Source organism: Danio rerio, chromosome 22 (genome assembly GCF_049306965.1).
Source record: "Danio rerio strain Tuebingen ecotype United States chromosome 22, GRCz12tu, whole genome shotgun sequence".
Lineage (NCBI taxonomy): Eukaryota > Metazoa > Chordata > Actinopteri > Cypriniformes > Danionidae > Danio > Danio rerio.
Genome location: NC_133197.1, coordinates 30,867,324 through 30,885,171, shown reverse-complemented (window position 1 = coordinate 30,885,171; position 17,848 = coordinate 30,867,324). Strand labels below are relative to the sequence as shown.

Genomic DNA, 17,848 nt, shown 5'->3' with positions numbered 1-17,848 from the left:
GATAGATTAATCTTGATATTGCTTCCATTTTTGTTAATAATATTCTCCCCAAAATTGAAATATTTCTTTGTAACCAGCTACTTAATGTTTTTTTTTATTTTTCTGTACAACAGTATGAATATTATTATTTTCCCTGTCCCTAAAACTTTTTGTAATAGTTATTCCCAAGTATGTTATTTAGCTTTTAATTGGGATATTATACAATGAATTTTATGTATTATTGTGAAGAGTTAGAATCTCACATTTTTTCAAATTTAAATGTAACCCTGAAGCATTAGAAAACAATGATATAGACTTTAAGGCAATCGGTATTTGATTAGAGTCCTTCAGAAATCAAGTTGTATCATCAGCTAGTTGTGTAATTACCAAGGATCTACTTTTAATGGCTTAATATTATTAATATACAGTGCTAATAATTCGGCAGCAAGTAAGAAAGAAGGGGGCTGACTGGATCTCCCTGTCGTATTCCCCTTCTGATATCAAATCTCTTTGTAGTACCCGATTGAAGTAAAACAGCACTTGTTATTTGTTATATTGTCAACATTGAAAGAATATTAATAAATTTTGTCCCAAACCCAAAATATTGTTGAGACTGAAAAACAAAAGGGTGTTCAAGTTTATCAAAAGCTTTTAGAAAATCCAGAAATAGTATTATACCATCATCCTCTATCAAATGTGAATAGTCTAATAAATCTAACACCATGCGAATGTTATTATGTATTAGTCGATTTGGAAGAAACCCAGATTGTGTATCACTAATAATTTTACCTATACCACCTTTAAGTCTACTAGCTAATGCATGAGTGAATATTTTGTAATCAATGTTAAGTAAAGTAATTGGTCTTAAATTATCAATAAGAGTGTTGTCTTTTTTGGTTTAGGTATTAAAATAATTATAGCCTGTTTCATTGTAGTTAGTAGTGTATGACTTTCTAAACATTCTTTTAGTGCTTTAAAGAGCATTTCTCTCATATCATTCCAGAAAAAAGATAAAAGTTAGTTGCAGGTCCATCTTGACCTGGTGATTTACCTAAAGCCATTTTTTTAATAGCAGCATCAAGTTCTTCAATTTTTAAATCAGAGTCACATATCATTTTAAAATCTTCATCAATTTTAGGAATAAAATTATAGAATTTTTGAAGAAATTCTCAGAATCTTTCATGGAAAATGATGATGAATATAGGCTTTGATAAAATTTAAAAATCTCATTACTTATTTCTTTTGGATCAGTTACAATTTTATTATTTAGATTTAAGGTGGTAATTGCATTTCTGTCTACTTTTTTTCTAATCTACTAAAATAAGAGCTGTTTTTTACACCAACTTCCATCCATTTTGCTCTAGATCGTATAAATGCCCCTTGTGCCCTATTTAAGTAGAAATCGTCTAATTTAGTTTGTAATCTAATCATTTCCTCTTTATTAGGTTCTAATAATAAATCCTTTTTACAACAATCATTAATGTCTTTTATCAGCTGTTTTTCTAATTATTTTTGCTTATTACACAATATTTTACCATAATTAATTGAGTACATTCTCACTTTATCTCATCATTTGTCATGATTGAATATAAGATTTTTTTAACCATGTCACAAAAATATTCTTCTTTAAACAAGTTTGCATTAAATTTCCAATATTTTTGCCTACATGTTCTTTCAGAGCCTGGGATCAGTGTGACAGTAATTACACAATGATCAGTTGTAGGAGCTGCAGAGATTTTAGCTTGCAAAACATATTTAAAAATTTCTTGGGTTACCAACCAAAAATCTATTCTTGATTTACAATTTCCATTGGGTCTAATCCATGAATATTGCCTTACTTCAGGGTTAACATGATTCCAAACGTCTATTAGGGAAGTATTAATACAAACATTTGTAATACATTCATTTCATAATAACCGTATTTTGTTGAAAATCTATCCATCCATTCATCAGGGACACAATTAAAGTCAACAACATATTTTCAGTTGGGAAAAATGTTTTCAACTCTCTAATAGTTTCTGAAATGCATTCCAGCAAAATTCTCTTTTTATATTGACCATTATATCCGTAAACATTTAGAAGAATCAGTGGAGTACCTTCAATCATCAAAACTGCAGCAATCCAGTGTCCATCCTTATCTTCTTTCACTTTAACTACTTTACCAGGACAGTTATTCAAGCATATGACTACGCCAGCAGATCTATAGTTCCATGACTAAACAGTATAGTATCACCCCATTGGTTTCTCCAGAAGGTTGAGTCCTCTGCGCTGGAATGTGTCTCTTGTAAAAATATACATTGTGCCTGTTGACTTTTGCAAAATAAGAATATTGCTTTTCTCTTAATACTGTCTTTAAGTCCCCTGGTATTCAATGAAATAAAATAAAGTTTAGATCAAAATTTAAACATACTATTTACTTACACTACAAGTAGCTTTAACAAGCTAACAAATAACACCTCACAATATCTGTGTGGAGAAAAAAGAAAAAGAATAATTCAGTTGGTCCTTCTAAATATAATCACGTGTCTCATTTGTCTAACAGCTCCCATGTACTATTTAGTATACATTTTAAGCGAAACATACTTAAAACAGTGTTTCCTGTATTCACAAACATCCGAAAATGAAAACTGGGTGAAATGTTTACAGTATACTCACCAGAAGTGTCCTGCAACTGCAGCCACGAGAAAATGCCATAGCCTGAACAGTAAGTCAGGTTGGGAGCAGGTGCAGGATCAGACAAAAACTCTATTGTACTTAAAGTTATTCATCCAATAAACTTTGTCTACAAAAAAGTAGAATTCGCTTAAAAGGTTATAGTAATGAACTAAATATAAAATTATTTAAGTACTTGCACTTACAGGCTCACAAAACAGTAAAACACCTTTTTTTGAGCTGTTGACGGTCGTATATGTGTCCCACACTGCTAAAAACACTATTAGGACACAAATATTTCACTAAAAAGTGAAAATCGTTTGTTTTCGCCTAATTTCGAGCAAATTTATACTTCCAGTTAGAAACTAATTTTTTGAAGCTGCGTCACAGTCATGAGATCTTAGCGTGTAATCTAGTGTGTAGACTTTATGTCTGTACCTGGGAGTACCTTGTGACGTCTCTGAGTGTGCTGCATTCATTCATGAGAGACTTGGTTCAAACCAATCAGTGCGCTCTATTGTGTATGCCGTGCAACTTCATTAATATGAAAGCTAGCTTACAAGACTGTTTGTACCTGAAACAGTGTTCAGACGGCAGATAGACGCCATGTTGGGTTGCCAAAAGAAGTGGGAAAAGAATAAGATTTGTTTTGGAGATACGGGTCGTGATTTTATAATGTGCTGCAACAAAGGTTTTGTTTTAATTTTCCAGCTGTAAGAGCGCAATTGGACTCACGTGTGGATCAGTGCACGCGACACGTGGCAGAAATACGTTTGCTCTGAAAATTTTTTACTCGAGAGCTTTTTGCATCTGGGCCCGGTTTTTCAAAAGGTTTAATCTGGATAAAATTGATCCGGATTTAGTAATCCTGTTTTTGCAATCCGTGATCACGTAATCCAGCTTACTTTTTGAGCCAGTTTTTCAAAGCAACATTGGATTGGATTATTCTGATCCGGATAGGAACTTTTTAGGATCACTAAATCTGGATTACCAGTGTTCAATCACAATGTAGATGGATAGATAGGCCTATGTAAAGAGCAACAAGTAGAATAGCCAGTGTGGGGTAAATATAAATTTATTTTTATTTGAAATGAAAACTAAGAAAATTTTATAAATAATAAAATAATTATAATAATAAATAATAAAAGCAAGAAAAACCCCACCCCATCCTCTTCCAGCAGTCCGCTCATCTGAGATCTACAACACTGTACATTGAGGATATTTATAATAAGTTTCAAATTGCCATTGCCATTCTTTGCATTTTTTTTTTTGTTATTCTGTAATCATTGCATGCATCACTAATGAATATTCTAAACACAAAAATATTTTCCATTGTGATGAATATATATATATATATATATATATATATATATATATATATATATATATATATATATATATATATATATATATATATATATATATCAATTAGTAACAGAATAAAATGTATCGTTTTTGGTAAATTTTGACAGCTTTTTGGGGGATTGTTTTATGAGGCCAAACTCTTTCTATTTTGCTGTAGGCCTATACTGAAAGGCTAAATACACTGTTAGACCTTACCGGGTTGATTTTACAGTAGAATACTGGCAACACTGTTGCCAGCCACTCACTGTAAAAGTTCAGTTACAGTAAGTAACTGGCAACAGTGTTGCCAGTTAATTACTGTAACTGAACCATTACAGTGAGTGGCTGGCAACAGTGTTGCCAGTTATTTACTGTAACTGAACCGATACAGTGAGTAGCTGGCAACTTTGTTGCCAGTTAATTACTGTAATAGAGCAGCAGTGGTAACTAACTGGAAACTGTGTACAGTTAATTACTGTATTGTAGTGTTACAAATCACAGCATTATACTGCATACACATTAATAGTATGTAATATATAGTTATTGTAGTGTTACTAAAATTAATCAGTATTCTTAGCTGTTATTAAAAAAATAGAAGGCATAACATTTTTCAGACAAATTTATTTTATTGTTTTGGCACCAAACAAATAAATAACAGAAAAAGTAGAACAAAATTCAGAAATCAGTAGATATAATTATTGTCTTGCAGATTACAGGTCTGCACAGTAAGGCTGCGGTCACATTAACGTTTGAGCATGCGAAATTCTGTCATACTGCACTGCGAAGTGGAATTAAACAACGCGAGTAGTGGAATTCAATAAAATAATTAGAGATTGAAAAAGCAAGCCAGAGAGGTCACGTTTTGATCTTTGATTGGTATCAAGCAATCACATGATGTGATTTTGCATGTCAGTGTTCTCCAAGCTTGAACTTTCCAATGCTGCGAATTATGAAATTTGTCGCATGAGCTATTATTCCAGGTCTGCAGTACTCACATGCGTATGAATCGAAGTCTATTGGGAGAAAAGTGCAGTGTGACCGGGACTTTAAGCTGTTACTCTAGTTAAACACACCTGATCAAACTAATTAAGGCTTGTTAGAAATCTACTGGTAATGTTGAAGCAGGGTGGGAACTAAATTCTGCTGCTGCAGTTCTCCAGCAACTTGGAGTTTGACCCCCATGGTATATAGCAGGGGTGCTCAATCCGGTTCCTGGATATCTACCTTCCTGCAGATTTCAGTTGCTACCCATATGTTACATATTGAGTAACATTAATTGTGACAATGCAAGTGTGTATTGTTCCTGTGTGTTTCCTCCCATTATCTATCTCTTTCTCTCTCTCTCTCTCTCCACATGAGCGGAGATCAGGTGCAGCTGTGAGAGGGGCGGCGCCAGCTATAAAGGCACGCCGTTGATATGAGGTGCCGTATAGGATTTAAATCAAACTTTGCTTATCAACACATACATAAAACACGTGTATATACACCTATAAATTACTCGCATATACACCTCTACTACTGGATGTTAAAAACAACATGGATGAAACTTGTGTATATACATATAAACTTGATGCATAAATACACCCAAATACACACGCACATACATATAAACTCGATCCTCACATAAACACCCACATTAACACACGCACATACATATAAACTTGCTGCATACAAACACACCTATACACACTCACATATACATATAAACTCGATTCTCGCATAAATACCCACATTTACATGCACATACATATAAACTCGAAGCATGCAAACACACCTATAGATACTCGCATATACATATAAACTCGGTCTATGCATATACACCTTCAACAACACGCGCACATACACAAACTCACTGCATGCAAACACACCTATAACATCTCGTGCAAACATACAAAAAAAATAAATAAATAAAATTCACAAACATTTATCACGAATCTGGTTATTGCAAAGCTTAGGAAATAGAAATAATGTGATTAATAGAGGGATTAAATATGTTAAATTATGACCATATGTTATATAAAATATTAGTCTATATAAATAGACTATTCAAAATAAGAAATATTTTTATTTAAAACCTTTTAATTTAATTAGGTAATTACATACACAAATATAAATGGACAGATAGAACCCTTAAAGGACGTTCAAAAAGCAACCAGAATTATGAATATAAATGTATACTCAAACTAAACTCCTCTTTTCTAGTGCAAATGTTAATGTAGCCTATAGTCTTCTTGTTTTGTTTTTTACATTTTTATAATTATTATGCTTTTTATATGTTTTTACAATGTGGGTGTCAAAATTGTAAGATTTTGGTATCATTTTGATTTGTTAATTATTCAGCATATCCAAAAAAAAAAAAAAAAAACGCTAATTAAAAGTCTCTGCTCATCATGTTGGTCAAGTTAACCCCCATGGAAAAGCTATATATATTATCTGGACACTCCTTTTGTGTTTAATAACTACTACTTATATTTTTACAGCAGCTGTCATCCAGCATTTTGGTGCATTAGCCTGTTTATTGGTGACAGGAAAACCCACTTAAGTGCATTCCTGCCCCCTACTGGACATAAGTGTGTATCATAACCCTTGACGAATAGTGACACCAATAATAAAACAAACATAAACTAATATTAGACAAACATATTTTATTCAAAATGATTACTTAAGCAACTTTACATTTATTAAACCATAATAACATTTCCGAGAGTTTAATTGCATAATAAACCTTTAATTTTGCAGGAGCATTCCTTTGCATTACCTTTTTATTTATTTATTTTTTAGAATTAGCATAATCTATTTTCATAATTCAACAGATGTAATTCCTCTGTTAATCACATTATTTCTGTTTCTTAAGGTTTGCAGTAACCTGATTCATGACAAATAATAATCTTGTTCATTACACTCAAAGGACTTTTACGTTGAAATTAAACGACTTCCTTTTAAAGTGAAATAACTTCCTTTTACTGTGAAAATTCATGCATACACACATATGAAATCACTTGCATATATGTATATACACAACTAACTGTATATATGTTTGTGAATTTTATTTTGTATTTTTGCACAAGTGTCATTTGGGTGTTTATGCACACATCAAGTTTATATTCTTATGTGAGAGTTTATGGGTGTATATGCATAGATCAAGTTTGTATGTATATGTGAGTGTGTATAGGTGTGTTTGCATGCAGCAAGTTTATATGTATGTGCGTGTGTTAATGTGGGTGTTTATGTGAGGATCGAGTTTATATGTATGTGCGTGTGTATTTGGGTGTATTCATGCGTCAAGTTTATATGTATATACACAAGTTTCATCCATGTTGTTTTGAACATCCAGTAGTATAGGTGTATATGCGAGTAATTTATAGGTGTATATACACGTGTTTTATGTGTTGATAAGCAAAGTTTGATTTAAATCCTATACGGCACCTCATACGTTGACGCTCCTCATCGAGTTTCTCTTCCTGTTTCCCTTCGCCATTGTGTGTGTGTGTGTGTGTGTGTGTGTGTGTGTGTGTGTGTGTGTGTGTGTGTGTGCGTGCGTGCGTGCGTGTCTGAGCAGTTCGCTCTGAGTTCTCTGTGCGGCAGTGATCTGTCTGAAACCTTTTGTTCAAAGTAATCCGGTGAGATACTCTGTTAAATACGGTAATAGGACGGTAACCTGCATTAGCGGTGGCTGATTGTGTAATACCTTTCTCCAACCCTGTTTCAAAGTCATCTGGTGAGATACTCTGTTAAATACGGTACTAGGACGGTATCATGTGTTAGCTGTGGCTAATATTTACCTTAATGCTGAATGATCAACGGGAAGGCCCTTTTTCTTTTGTCCAGTTTTGTGGTTAGTTATGGAGGTTAGAATTGTATGCTTTATTTATGGAATTTTATTTTTGGTATAGGTAAGAGGTTTAATATTAGGTAGCGTACCTTGTTTTGTTTGTTGTTTTGGCCTTTTTGTTCCCTGATTCTGATTTTGATCTTTTTGTTTAATAAATCTGATACCCCTTATTGACAACTTGGCCTCTGTGTGTGTGCTTGGGGGAACAGGAACGGGGACTCCGGGTGACCACTTTTTATAGCGGTCATCCTTAAACTTATGTGCGTAGCGGGGTGCATCCGCTACGTAACAATATCAAACACACCTGCCTGTAATTATCAAGTGGTGTTTAGGTCCTAATTAATTGGTTTAGGTGTGTTTGATATGGATAGCAACTGGAATCTGCAGGAAGGTAGATCAGCAAATGAACAGCAAAAAACACGACATAATTATTTTAAAGTTTTAAGTAATTAAAAACTGTGTCAAATCTCAATAAAAAGTTTAAAATAATTATAAAAAATAAAAATAAAGTTGGCAACATCGAAAAACCAAAGGATCCAATCTTTTATTGTTATAATTATCTCATGACAACAAACTTTTATTGTTTCTAATATAAATTCATAGGTGGAAACACTGCTCTGAAAAATACTTGGCAACAAACTCACAACCTGTGACCTGACAGTGGAGCTTTTGTGTGTGGATGGCTATGTGTATCATGTTTTTGTGATTCCCTGTGATGATGTGCACATGTTACCTTACAGAGATGATGGAATTTAATTTTGGCTTAGTTGCCAGAAAGATACATACAACTGTTAGCATCTGTACATTATGGCAGTATGCAATATCCAATATCCAATAAATACATATACTTAGACAAAAGTAATGTAAGAAGTTATATGAGGAGAGGCTAACTAGCTAACAATGTAGCTTTCAAGTACACAGTTCAAGATAACAACAATATAACTTAAAACACAGCCTTATTATAGAAACCCTCAAAAACATTTGAACACATTTTATTTACTCGTTGTAGATTCTTATTTAAAGCCTAATACATATCAGACTCTACATCTGAATTGATGGACAGAGAATAGAGCACACTCAGCAGTAAACAAATCAAACACCGGGCTCCCTTAAAGGGCCAGCATTTTCTGAAAACTCTTTCTAACACCGTTGTGTTAAGAAGAAGACAGACAGCCCGTGGGAGTGTGTGGTGATGCCTAAATCATTAATTTCTGCCTTTAAAATGCACATCTCTATAAATAGCAACATAAACCATCAGAGAAGATGGGACAGTAATGGTTGAACAGTAATTTGCTATTTATTGTCAGTTACTATCTGTAATGAGTACATAAAGTAAATTACTGTAATTTATTTTTTGCACTACACAATTTCACACAAAGTCTACTCCTTTTACAGTAAAATAATGTGTTAATAAATAATAAATGTTTCCTTTTATTACAGCAAAACACTGTAGATTGTGCAGTAAATAACTGTAAAATAGCCAGAGTAACAGTGCAGTTATACTAATTAAACACACCTGATCAAACTAAATCTAAAGGTAGTGTGTTGAAGCAGGGCTGGAACTAAATTCTGCTGGGCTGTGGCCTTTCAGGAGTTTGACATCCCTGGTACATAGCATATTTTCAAAGGAATTGCCTACATTTATCACAATCATGCACATATCATTGAATAAAAACAATAAAAATACAAAAACTTCATCCAAAGCAAATAAATAAAAAAATAATAATAATAATCTGATCCTCATGTTGTTCCAAACCTATAGTAATATATATTACTATAGGTAATATATAGGTCGATATCTTTACCTTTTAATTAGCTCTGTGACATTGACATTGGTTGACTCCTGATACTCAATGTTAAAAACATAAAAGGAACCAAAGAAAACACAGAGATGGCTGCAGAGAAATTTATCTTATCATCAATGCATTGCCTCACTTTCTCCTCAATACTGACCATACACATACCAAAACTGAACTATATATATATATACATATATATATATATATATATATATATATATATATATATATATATATATATATATATATATATATATATATATAGCAACATAAAGCATCAGAGTACATGGGGTAATAATGGTTGAGCAGTAATTTACCATTTATTGTCACAGTAACTATCTGTAATGGGTACATAAAATAAATTACTGTAATTTATTCTTTGCACTACAAAATTTCATACATATCCTGCTCCTTTTACTGTAAAATACTGTTTCCTTTTATTACAGCAAAACACTGGCTATTTTACAGTTATTTACTGCATAATCTACAGTAAGGGTTAACAGTGTACGTTAAAGCCTATAATCACTATAGCCTGACAGATGAACAAATAAAATTAAAACGTTATGAATAAATAGTATATCTCGTAAGATTCTGCATGATCCAATATAGTTTTATTTAATACATTTTTTTACGTTTTAATTACATTTTGGGCATGAAATCCACGCTAAATCCACCCTTCTGATGGGATCAGTTTAATCCAGGTTTTTTGGATCAAAATGATCCAGATCCTACAAAAAAGGTCTGAAAAACCCAAACTATCCAAATCAAAACCAAGATTAGATTACGTGATCTAATCTGATTATGTAATCCGTTTTTTCTTTTGAAAAACCCATTTTCAAGATTTGATCCAAACCCTTATCCAAAATCCTAGTGGATTACTTTTGAAAAACCGGGCCCTGGAGGTTGTGAAATCCGGATTTGCTGCTCGGATTTGCTTTCACATGGCATTGCCATTTTCACAATTTTTTTAAAATTTATTAATGTTTTTTGTATTTGCACAGAAAATAAAAAATTTAGAACAAAATTTTAAAATTAGCAATTTCAAGCCCACATATTGTCATTGTTTAAGTATTTATGGCCAAAAACTCTAAACATGATATAAACATATCTAGATGTATTATGTTTGAATTGACCTATGCACAGTTATTCAACTTGCGAAGGGAAAAAAACAAACGTTTTTGTGTGTGTTTGAAAAACATCTAACTGCTTATAAGGTGGCATGGAGGCTCAGTGGTTAGCACTGTTGCTGCACAGCAAGGTGGTCGCTGGCTTCCTAGCGGGACCAAGCTGGGTCACTTGGCGTTTCTTTGTGGAGTTTGCATGTTCTCTCTATGTTCATGTGGGTTTCCTCCGGGTGCTCCAGTTTCCCCCCACAGTACAGGTAGGGGAAACTGAATTGAAGAAGCCACAGTCTAAATTAGCCATAGTGTATGTGTGTGAATGTGAGTGTATAGGAGTTTACTTGGTTGTGACTGGAAGGACATCTGCTGTGTAAAACATATACTGGATAAGTTAGCAGATCTTTCCGCTGTGGCAACCCCTAATTAATAAAGGGACTAAGCCGAAGGAAAATGAATGAATGAATAATTATCTATAAATCAAGTCATCAAGTAGCCATATAGATTTGCACTGCCTACCCAAATTTAGCCTTCTTTTGGCCAGACGTTTAGAGTCTATTAGACAGCATTTAAACGTCTCATTGCTTGGTGAGATGTCTGAAGAACAAATACATGTGGCAGGGAAGTGTCTGTTATTTTAAATATTTATTTTCAGAGTGGAAATGTGATGTCATTTTACAGCTTAAAATGATGTTTATCATCAGCTGTTTTGTGTTGGTGACTTTTTTGACACGTTTATTGTGTCAATATGCAGCCTCTAGTCATCTTTTTAACTGTAAGAATAGCATGACACAAGAAATGCATTGCATACTTATCATACATGACAGAAACAAGATTCACAGTACTATGTAAATATGTGCTCTCCTAGAATTGTTTTTGTCAAATAATACTCTTCACAAGAGTTCAATTAATGCATATGTTTTATTGTTTGTTTTGAGAGGAGCCACCTCCTGCTCAAGATTTCCTGCCTCAAACAGCCTGAAACGTTCCTCTCAAGACAATAACATGTAGGGTGGCTGTTCTTCAGTTCTCCAGGTTGGTGTCCTAAAATAAAAACAGCAATTAGTTTATCAAAAGTCAATCCAAATCTAATATTCTCTAAGCTAACATCCATAGTCTTGTGTTTGAATTAACCCTCCCAAAATACTCTGCTTAGGCTTCATACCTTGAACCATTCGTGGAGAAGAATCTCTTTTAATTGAATCCGCTGCTCTGGCTTTTGCTGGAGACAGCAACTAATCAACTGACAGCATTCTGTGAAAAACAGTTGAAACATCTGTTTACCTTGAACTTCACACCTCCTTTGATGTTGCATGTAAGAGTCTTTGAAATAAAGAGCTTACCATCGGACAAGCCAGCTTTGGAGAAGTTGTTCTCATTGATCATGTGCAGTTCTTGAGGGTTGGGAAAGTCCTCACACACCAATACAAACAAGAGGATGCCAAGGGACCAGACTGTTGCCGGCTTCCCATTGTATTCACCCGTTTCCTCAAACTCTGGGGGGCAGTACTCAAGGGTGCCTAAAGGTAAAAGATTTTTGCATCAATTAGCATTTGTTGCTATAAATTCAGAATATCGTTTTTCACAGCTTAAGGGTTAATACATACCGGCAAATGTATCGTAGGGTAATTTCTTGAGAAGGTCTCCACACCCAAAGTCTATTAATTTGACTTTATGAGTCTCCTTGTTGATTAGTAGATTTTCAAGTTTGATATCGCGATGTAGAACACCATTGCGGCAGCACATGTATGCAGCTTGAGTTGCCTGCTGCATAACAACACGCGCTAAACCTTCACTTATGGATCCTCCATAGCTTTCTGTGAAAGCATATAGGTCCTCACAGGGTGAAGGGTATTCCAACACCATTATATAATGGTCCTCCTGGTCCTGCCAGTCCAGAAGCTGGATTATTTCTGGAACGCTGGATACTCCATGGGCGAGGATGAGAAGTGCAACTTCAAGAGGAAAGGGCTCTGAATGACCCGACTACAGGAAATACATTTTTTATGATGTTTAGATAGATATATCTTTTATAGATTATGAATTGAATCATAATTTCACAAAATTTCGACAACAGTAGCTTGTCTTATGAGAAATCACTTACGATACGTATGTATTCCACATCTTCCGTCTTTGTGACAAATTTCACTGCCACCTAATAAACAAGAAATAAGCAAAGTGTATGTAAGAATGATTGTACAGCTAACATATTGTAATTGTTACTATTTATCCTATCCAGAAAAATGAAAGGCACCTTTAAGTCATCGTGTAGACGTCGCCCCTTGTACACAGTTCCAAAGGATCCTTCACCCAGCATGTCATCGATCAGATAGTGGCAAGAATTGATGACTATTAAAACAAAACCAAGGTTAAGTAATATGAAATATCAACCAGTGTAAAACAGGACAAAATGTTTTACTTATTCAGTGTACATTTTTTGAAAATGAGGTCTAAATGTTGAATAAATAAGCTTTAGTTTTACCTATTGCCAAAAATGTATAACTTAAGACTGGTTTTGTGGTCCAGGGTCACAAATGGAAAGATTAAAATGGCCTGATATAGTATTGCAGGTGTGTGTGTGTGTGTGTGTGTGTGTGTGTGTGAGTTTAAGGGACAGTCAACTTACCCTGACTTGTCATCTTTCCATTATTCTCTATTTGTTTTGAAACAGAGGCCTGTGTGCAGACTGGAGTTTGACCACCATTGATGCTCCAGTCTGACGTTGTGTGCTGTGAAATCTGAGGGAAATTGGCACTCCCCTCGGAAGCATCGGGGACTGGAATCTCAGTGGCATTGTTACAACAATCAGAAGTGGATGAGTGAAATGGAGGCTGGGTGACATCAATACTCCAGACTGACACTTTGTGTACCGGAGTCCGGGTAGCGTCAGTACTCCAATCTGATGTGGTGCGTGTTGGAGTTTTGATCTTATCAATGCTCCAATCTGACATGGTGTGTGCTGAAGTCTTAGTGAAATCATTGCTCCACCTTGATGTGGTGCGTGCTAGAGCCAGGCCAGAATCAATGCTCCAGTCAGATAAGGTGTGAGCTAAGCTTTCGGCTTCATCACAATAGTCAGGACTAAGCAATGGAGTCTGGCTGATGTCAAAGTTCCAGTCGAATGAAGTCTGAGCAGTATTGCTGCTCAGAACTGGAGAACGGAGGACATCAGGTTGAACAGTAAGATGTTTCTTTACTGTTGGATAGACTTCAGGGTCACTGGCTGAAGGTTCCTGAAGATTGAGCTCTACAGTATGAATGGCCTGCTGTAGAGATCCGTCACCTGAAGAGGAGGAAGGTTGTACTTCAGGTGGTGCTGCAGTTGCCCCAGTGTCCTGAGCCTCTCCATCAACCTGAAGTGTACTATTTTTTTCAGCAGCTCTCAGACAGGAGAACCACCGCCACAACTTGAACCTTCTTTTCTTTTTACGGTTGGCCTCCTTTCTCTTTTTATTTTTCCCCTCACTCGCACTATCTTCACCTACGCCAACAGGATGTTTATGAGCTTCCACCAAATTGGTGAGCTGTGGCGGTGCATCGTGATGGTAAACGTGCACACGCTCAAAATCATTGTTTGCCTTTTTGCAACGACAATTACGCTGACCCATCGCTCAACTAGTTTAACCGCAGAATGCCAAAGTCAGAGTTGCATTCGCATTCTCTTAGCTATGATGTCACCGTTTCGAACATTCACATTCAATTCTAAATGTGACGCAGGCTGGGCCGTTTCTGTGGAGCGTTTCTGTGGCCATTTGAAAGTGCCATATTTTTTTTTGCATAAAGTATATGCCTTATAATCAATCAATAACTGATCACACATACTCATAGCCTGTATGCAAGCGGCTGCCCGGTAAACAGGCATAGACCAGCGTTACGCCTTCATGAAATTAATTCTGCGTCAGTTTTACAACAAACTAAAACTCGAAATGAATTCAAATAAACAGTTGTAACAATAAAAAATCATTAAAAACATTTGTTTTTCACTATTTTACTTTCACTAGTATACATTATATTACATATATTTATTTATAACAAAATTCGAATGGACCTAAATTTACCAAATGCTTTAAAACGTCTGAATCTCTTTAATATAGGATTGTAAAATGCTAGACACTTCTATTTACTTCGTTATTATTTCTTTTGCACAATTTATCAATCAATTTATCATTATCTATCCGCATCTGCAACATGGATATTCGCACCCTAGGAAAAAAAAACCTATAGAGGACGAAACCTTCAAAAACTATAAATAAATAAGTAAACAAACAAATAAATAAATGAATAAATAAATTCATAAATTCCTGCATAAATAAAACAATAAATAAATACATTGCATATTTATTTGCTTTATTTATGCAGGAAACTGTGAACTTTTTTACTCATTTATTTTTATAATTGCTTTTTTTATTTATTTAATGTTTTATTTATGTAGTAATTTATATTTTCTTGTTTATTTATGCTTTGTTTTATTTATGCAGAATTTATTTACTTATTTATTTATATATTTTCGTTTTTATTCATTTTTGTTTATGAAGACATTTATTTATTTGTTTATTTATCAGTCGTATTTATTTATTTATAAAAAAAATATTTATGCCTGCATTTATGGATTTATTTACTTATTTATTTATTTGCGTATTTATTTATTAATTATTTTATTTATACAGGAATTTATAGATTTCAATGCTTATTTATGTATATATGCACGTATTTTGTTATTCTTTCTTTTATTTTATTTTTGCAGAAATGTATGGATTTATTCTCCAATTTCGTTATATATTTGCGTATTTATTATTATTTATTTATTTTTGCCGGTTTCGTTCTTCGTATAAACTCAGCATTCTTTTGATTTTGGATGCATGCTTTTTTTTCTATTGACATAATATTTTTGCTCCTAATTTATTAATTCATTCTTTATTGTACTGCGTGCGTGTGTATATGTTTCACTGACAGTGTTGAGGTTGACATTTTGTATGGTTAAATTCTTTAATGAATGTATAAATGAATGGTTTGACTCGACCCTAATAAGTATGGCTGTTATTTTAATCCTCATGCTTAAAATATCATCAGTGACTTGCACTTCTATTTTTTGATAGGCTACATGTTTATATATATTGATAAATTGTGTATATCCATTACCACAGTGACACATTTATATTCTAGCAATCTCGTATTTTATTATTCTCTTGACGAACTTTTTTTTTTTTTTCATTTAAACTTCAAATAACAAACAGGCATTTTCAACTTCCATCGTTAAACATATATATCATTATATCCAAGCAGCATATAATAAACAAAACAGTACAAATTAATAATAACATAAAAATAAACCTTAAATAATACAAAAGAAAATACATTACATTCAGAGGGGTCAGTCCATATATGTTGACAAAAGCTTAGAGAGCTTTAAGGCACCTTTTGTTTTTACTTGTTTTATAGATTTATATAACATATTGAAATCATTTGTAAATGCTTTGAAACAAGGAGAAACTTTAACAAATCTACATTTGTGTATATAAAATTTTGCTACAATCAACATATTATTACATAGAAATTCAACTTCCTTGTTTTTCATAAAAATGCCAAATTTCACAATGTGATAGTCAAACGCAGGTGTTACATTTTTAGTTATCAACCACTAATACAATCTGTCCCAAAAGGATTTGACACTGGAACAACTATAAAAAAAGATGTTCCTGTGATTCTATATCTTTCAAGCAAAAGATACAAGCATTACTGTCTAAATGAAATCTTATTCTAAGAAATTCGTTACATGGATAGATGTCATTAAATGTTTTGAAATGTACTTCGTTCATTTTAGGTAACAAGGGAAATGACAGGTATCTTTTTCTATTTTCAACAGTGTTCGCTTTAGAAAATCTCTCAGATAAAACTTTTCTTTTAACAGGAAGAGGAAAATATTCTTTTGTCAGTAGTGATCTCAAGACCTTGTTGTTACGTTTAATATCCAAAAATGAATAATTATTTATAAACAAATCAACTAGTGTAGGTATTACAGAGGAGTATTGCACTATACCTTTAACTAAATTTCTCAAAGCTACATTAATAGCTTTGACAACCAAAGAGAATTCTCTATGTGCACAATTAAAATTGAATTTTAACCTAAAATGATCATAGCTCAACATATTACCATCATCATCCATTAAATGAATTACATTCCAAATTCCTTTGTCAAACCAGTCTTTAAAAAATAAAGATTTCCTGTCATGTAGAAAAACACACCTGTTATTCCAAATGATAACATTATGTGGAGTAAAATTGTGCTTGTACAACATCTTCCAATATAGTAACACTTGCGCATGAAAACCAGACAATTTAAATGGCAATTTTAGTAAGTCAAAATCACATTTTAGAAAAAAAGAAATTCCTCCCATCCTTTGAAAAATATGAAAAGGGATGCTAAACCAAAAAGACGGTTCACCTTTAACAAAGCTTTGTAACCATTTTAACTTCATTACTCCATTTATAACGCCAAAATCAATAACATTCAACCCCCCTTCCTCTGATAACTTTACCAAATCATTTTTTCGAATTAAATGTTGCTTATTGTTCCAAATAAACTCATAATGAACTCTGTTAATTTGTTTAATACATCTTTCTGTTACACCTAAGGAAAATGCTGGATAGATTAATCTTGATATTGCTTCCATTTTTGTTAATAATATTCTCCCCAAAATTGAAATATTTCTTTGTAACCAGCTACTTAATGTTTTTTATTTTTCTTTACAACAGTATGAATATTATTATTTTCCCTGTCCCTAAAACTTTTTGTAATAGTTATTCCCAAGTATGTTATTTAGCTTTTAATTGGGATATTATACAATGAATTTTATGTATTATTGTGAAGAGTTAGAATCTCACATTTTTTCAAATTTAAATGTAACCCTGAAGCATTAGAAAACAATGATATAGACTTTAAGGCAATCGGTATTTGATTAGAGTCCTTCAGAAATCAAGTTGTATCATCAGCTAGTTGTGTAATTACCAAGGATCTACTTTTAATGGCTTAATATTTTTAATATACAGTGCTAATAATTCGGCAGCAAGTAAGAAAGAAGGGGGCTGACTGGATCTCCCTGTCGTATTCCCCTTCTGATATCAAA

General features: G+C 33.4%; 1 protein-coding gene across 1 annotated transcript; it reads right to left on the bottom strand.

The window, feature by feature from the left end:
• Positions 1-11,626: 11,626 nt before the first annotated feature.
• Positions 11,627-14,923, bottom strand: LOC792925 (novel PIM family protein). The gene is made up of 7 exons (XM_021474490.3): positions 13,351-14,923; positions 12,979-13,073; positions 12,829-12,879; positions 12,332-12,710; positions 12,068-12,244; positions 11,890-11,978; positions 11,627-11,768 (listed from the first exon to the last, which is right to left on the bottom strand). Exons 1-7 carry the CDS (start codon positions 14,330-14,332, stop codon positions 11,748-11,750), a joined length of 1,794 nt encoding a protein of 597 aa, XP_021330165.2. The 5' UTR covers positions 14,333-14,923; the 3' UTR covers positions 11,627-11,747.
• Between the last annotated feature and the right edge of the window lie 2,925 nt (positions 14,924-17,848).

What these genes read in the sequence shown, in the direction of transcription:
- LOC792925 (XM_021474490.3), bottom strand. Translation starts at nt 14,332, where the DNA reads ATGGGTCAGCGTAATTGTCGTTGCAAAAAGGCAAACAATGATTTTGAG. An exon ending in ATGTGGAATACATACGTATC is followed by an intron (nt 12,711 to 12,828) that starts GTAAGTGATTTC and finishes TATTTCCTGTAG; the next exon opens with TCGGGTCATTCAGAGCCCTT. An exon ending in ACCCTACGATACATTTGCCG is followed by an intron (nt 12,245 to 12,331) that starts GTATGTATTAAC and finishes TTTTACCTTTAG; the next exon opens with GCACCCTTGAGTACTGCCCC.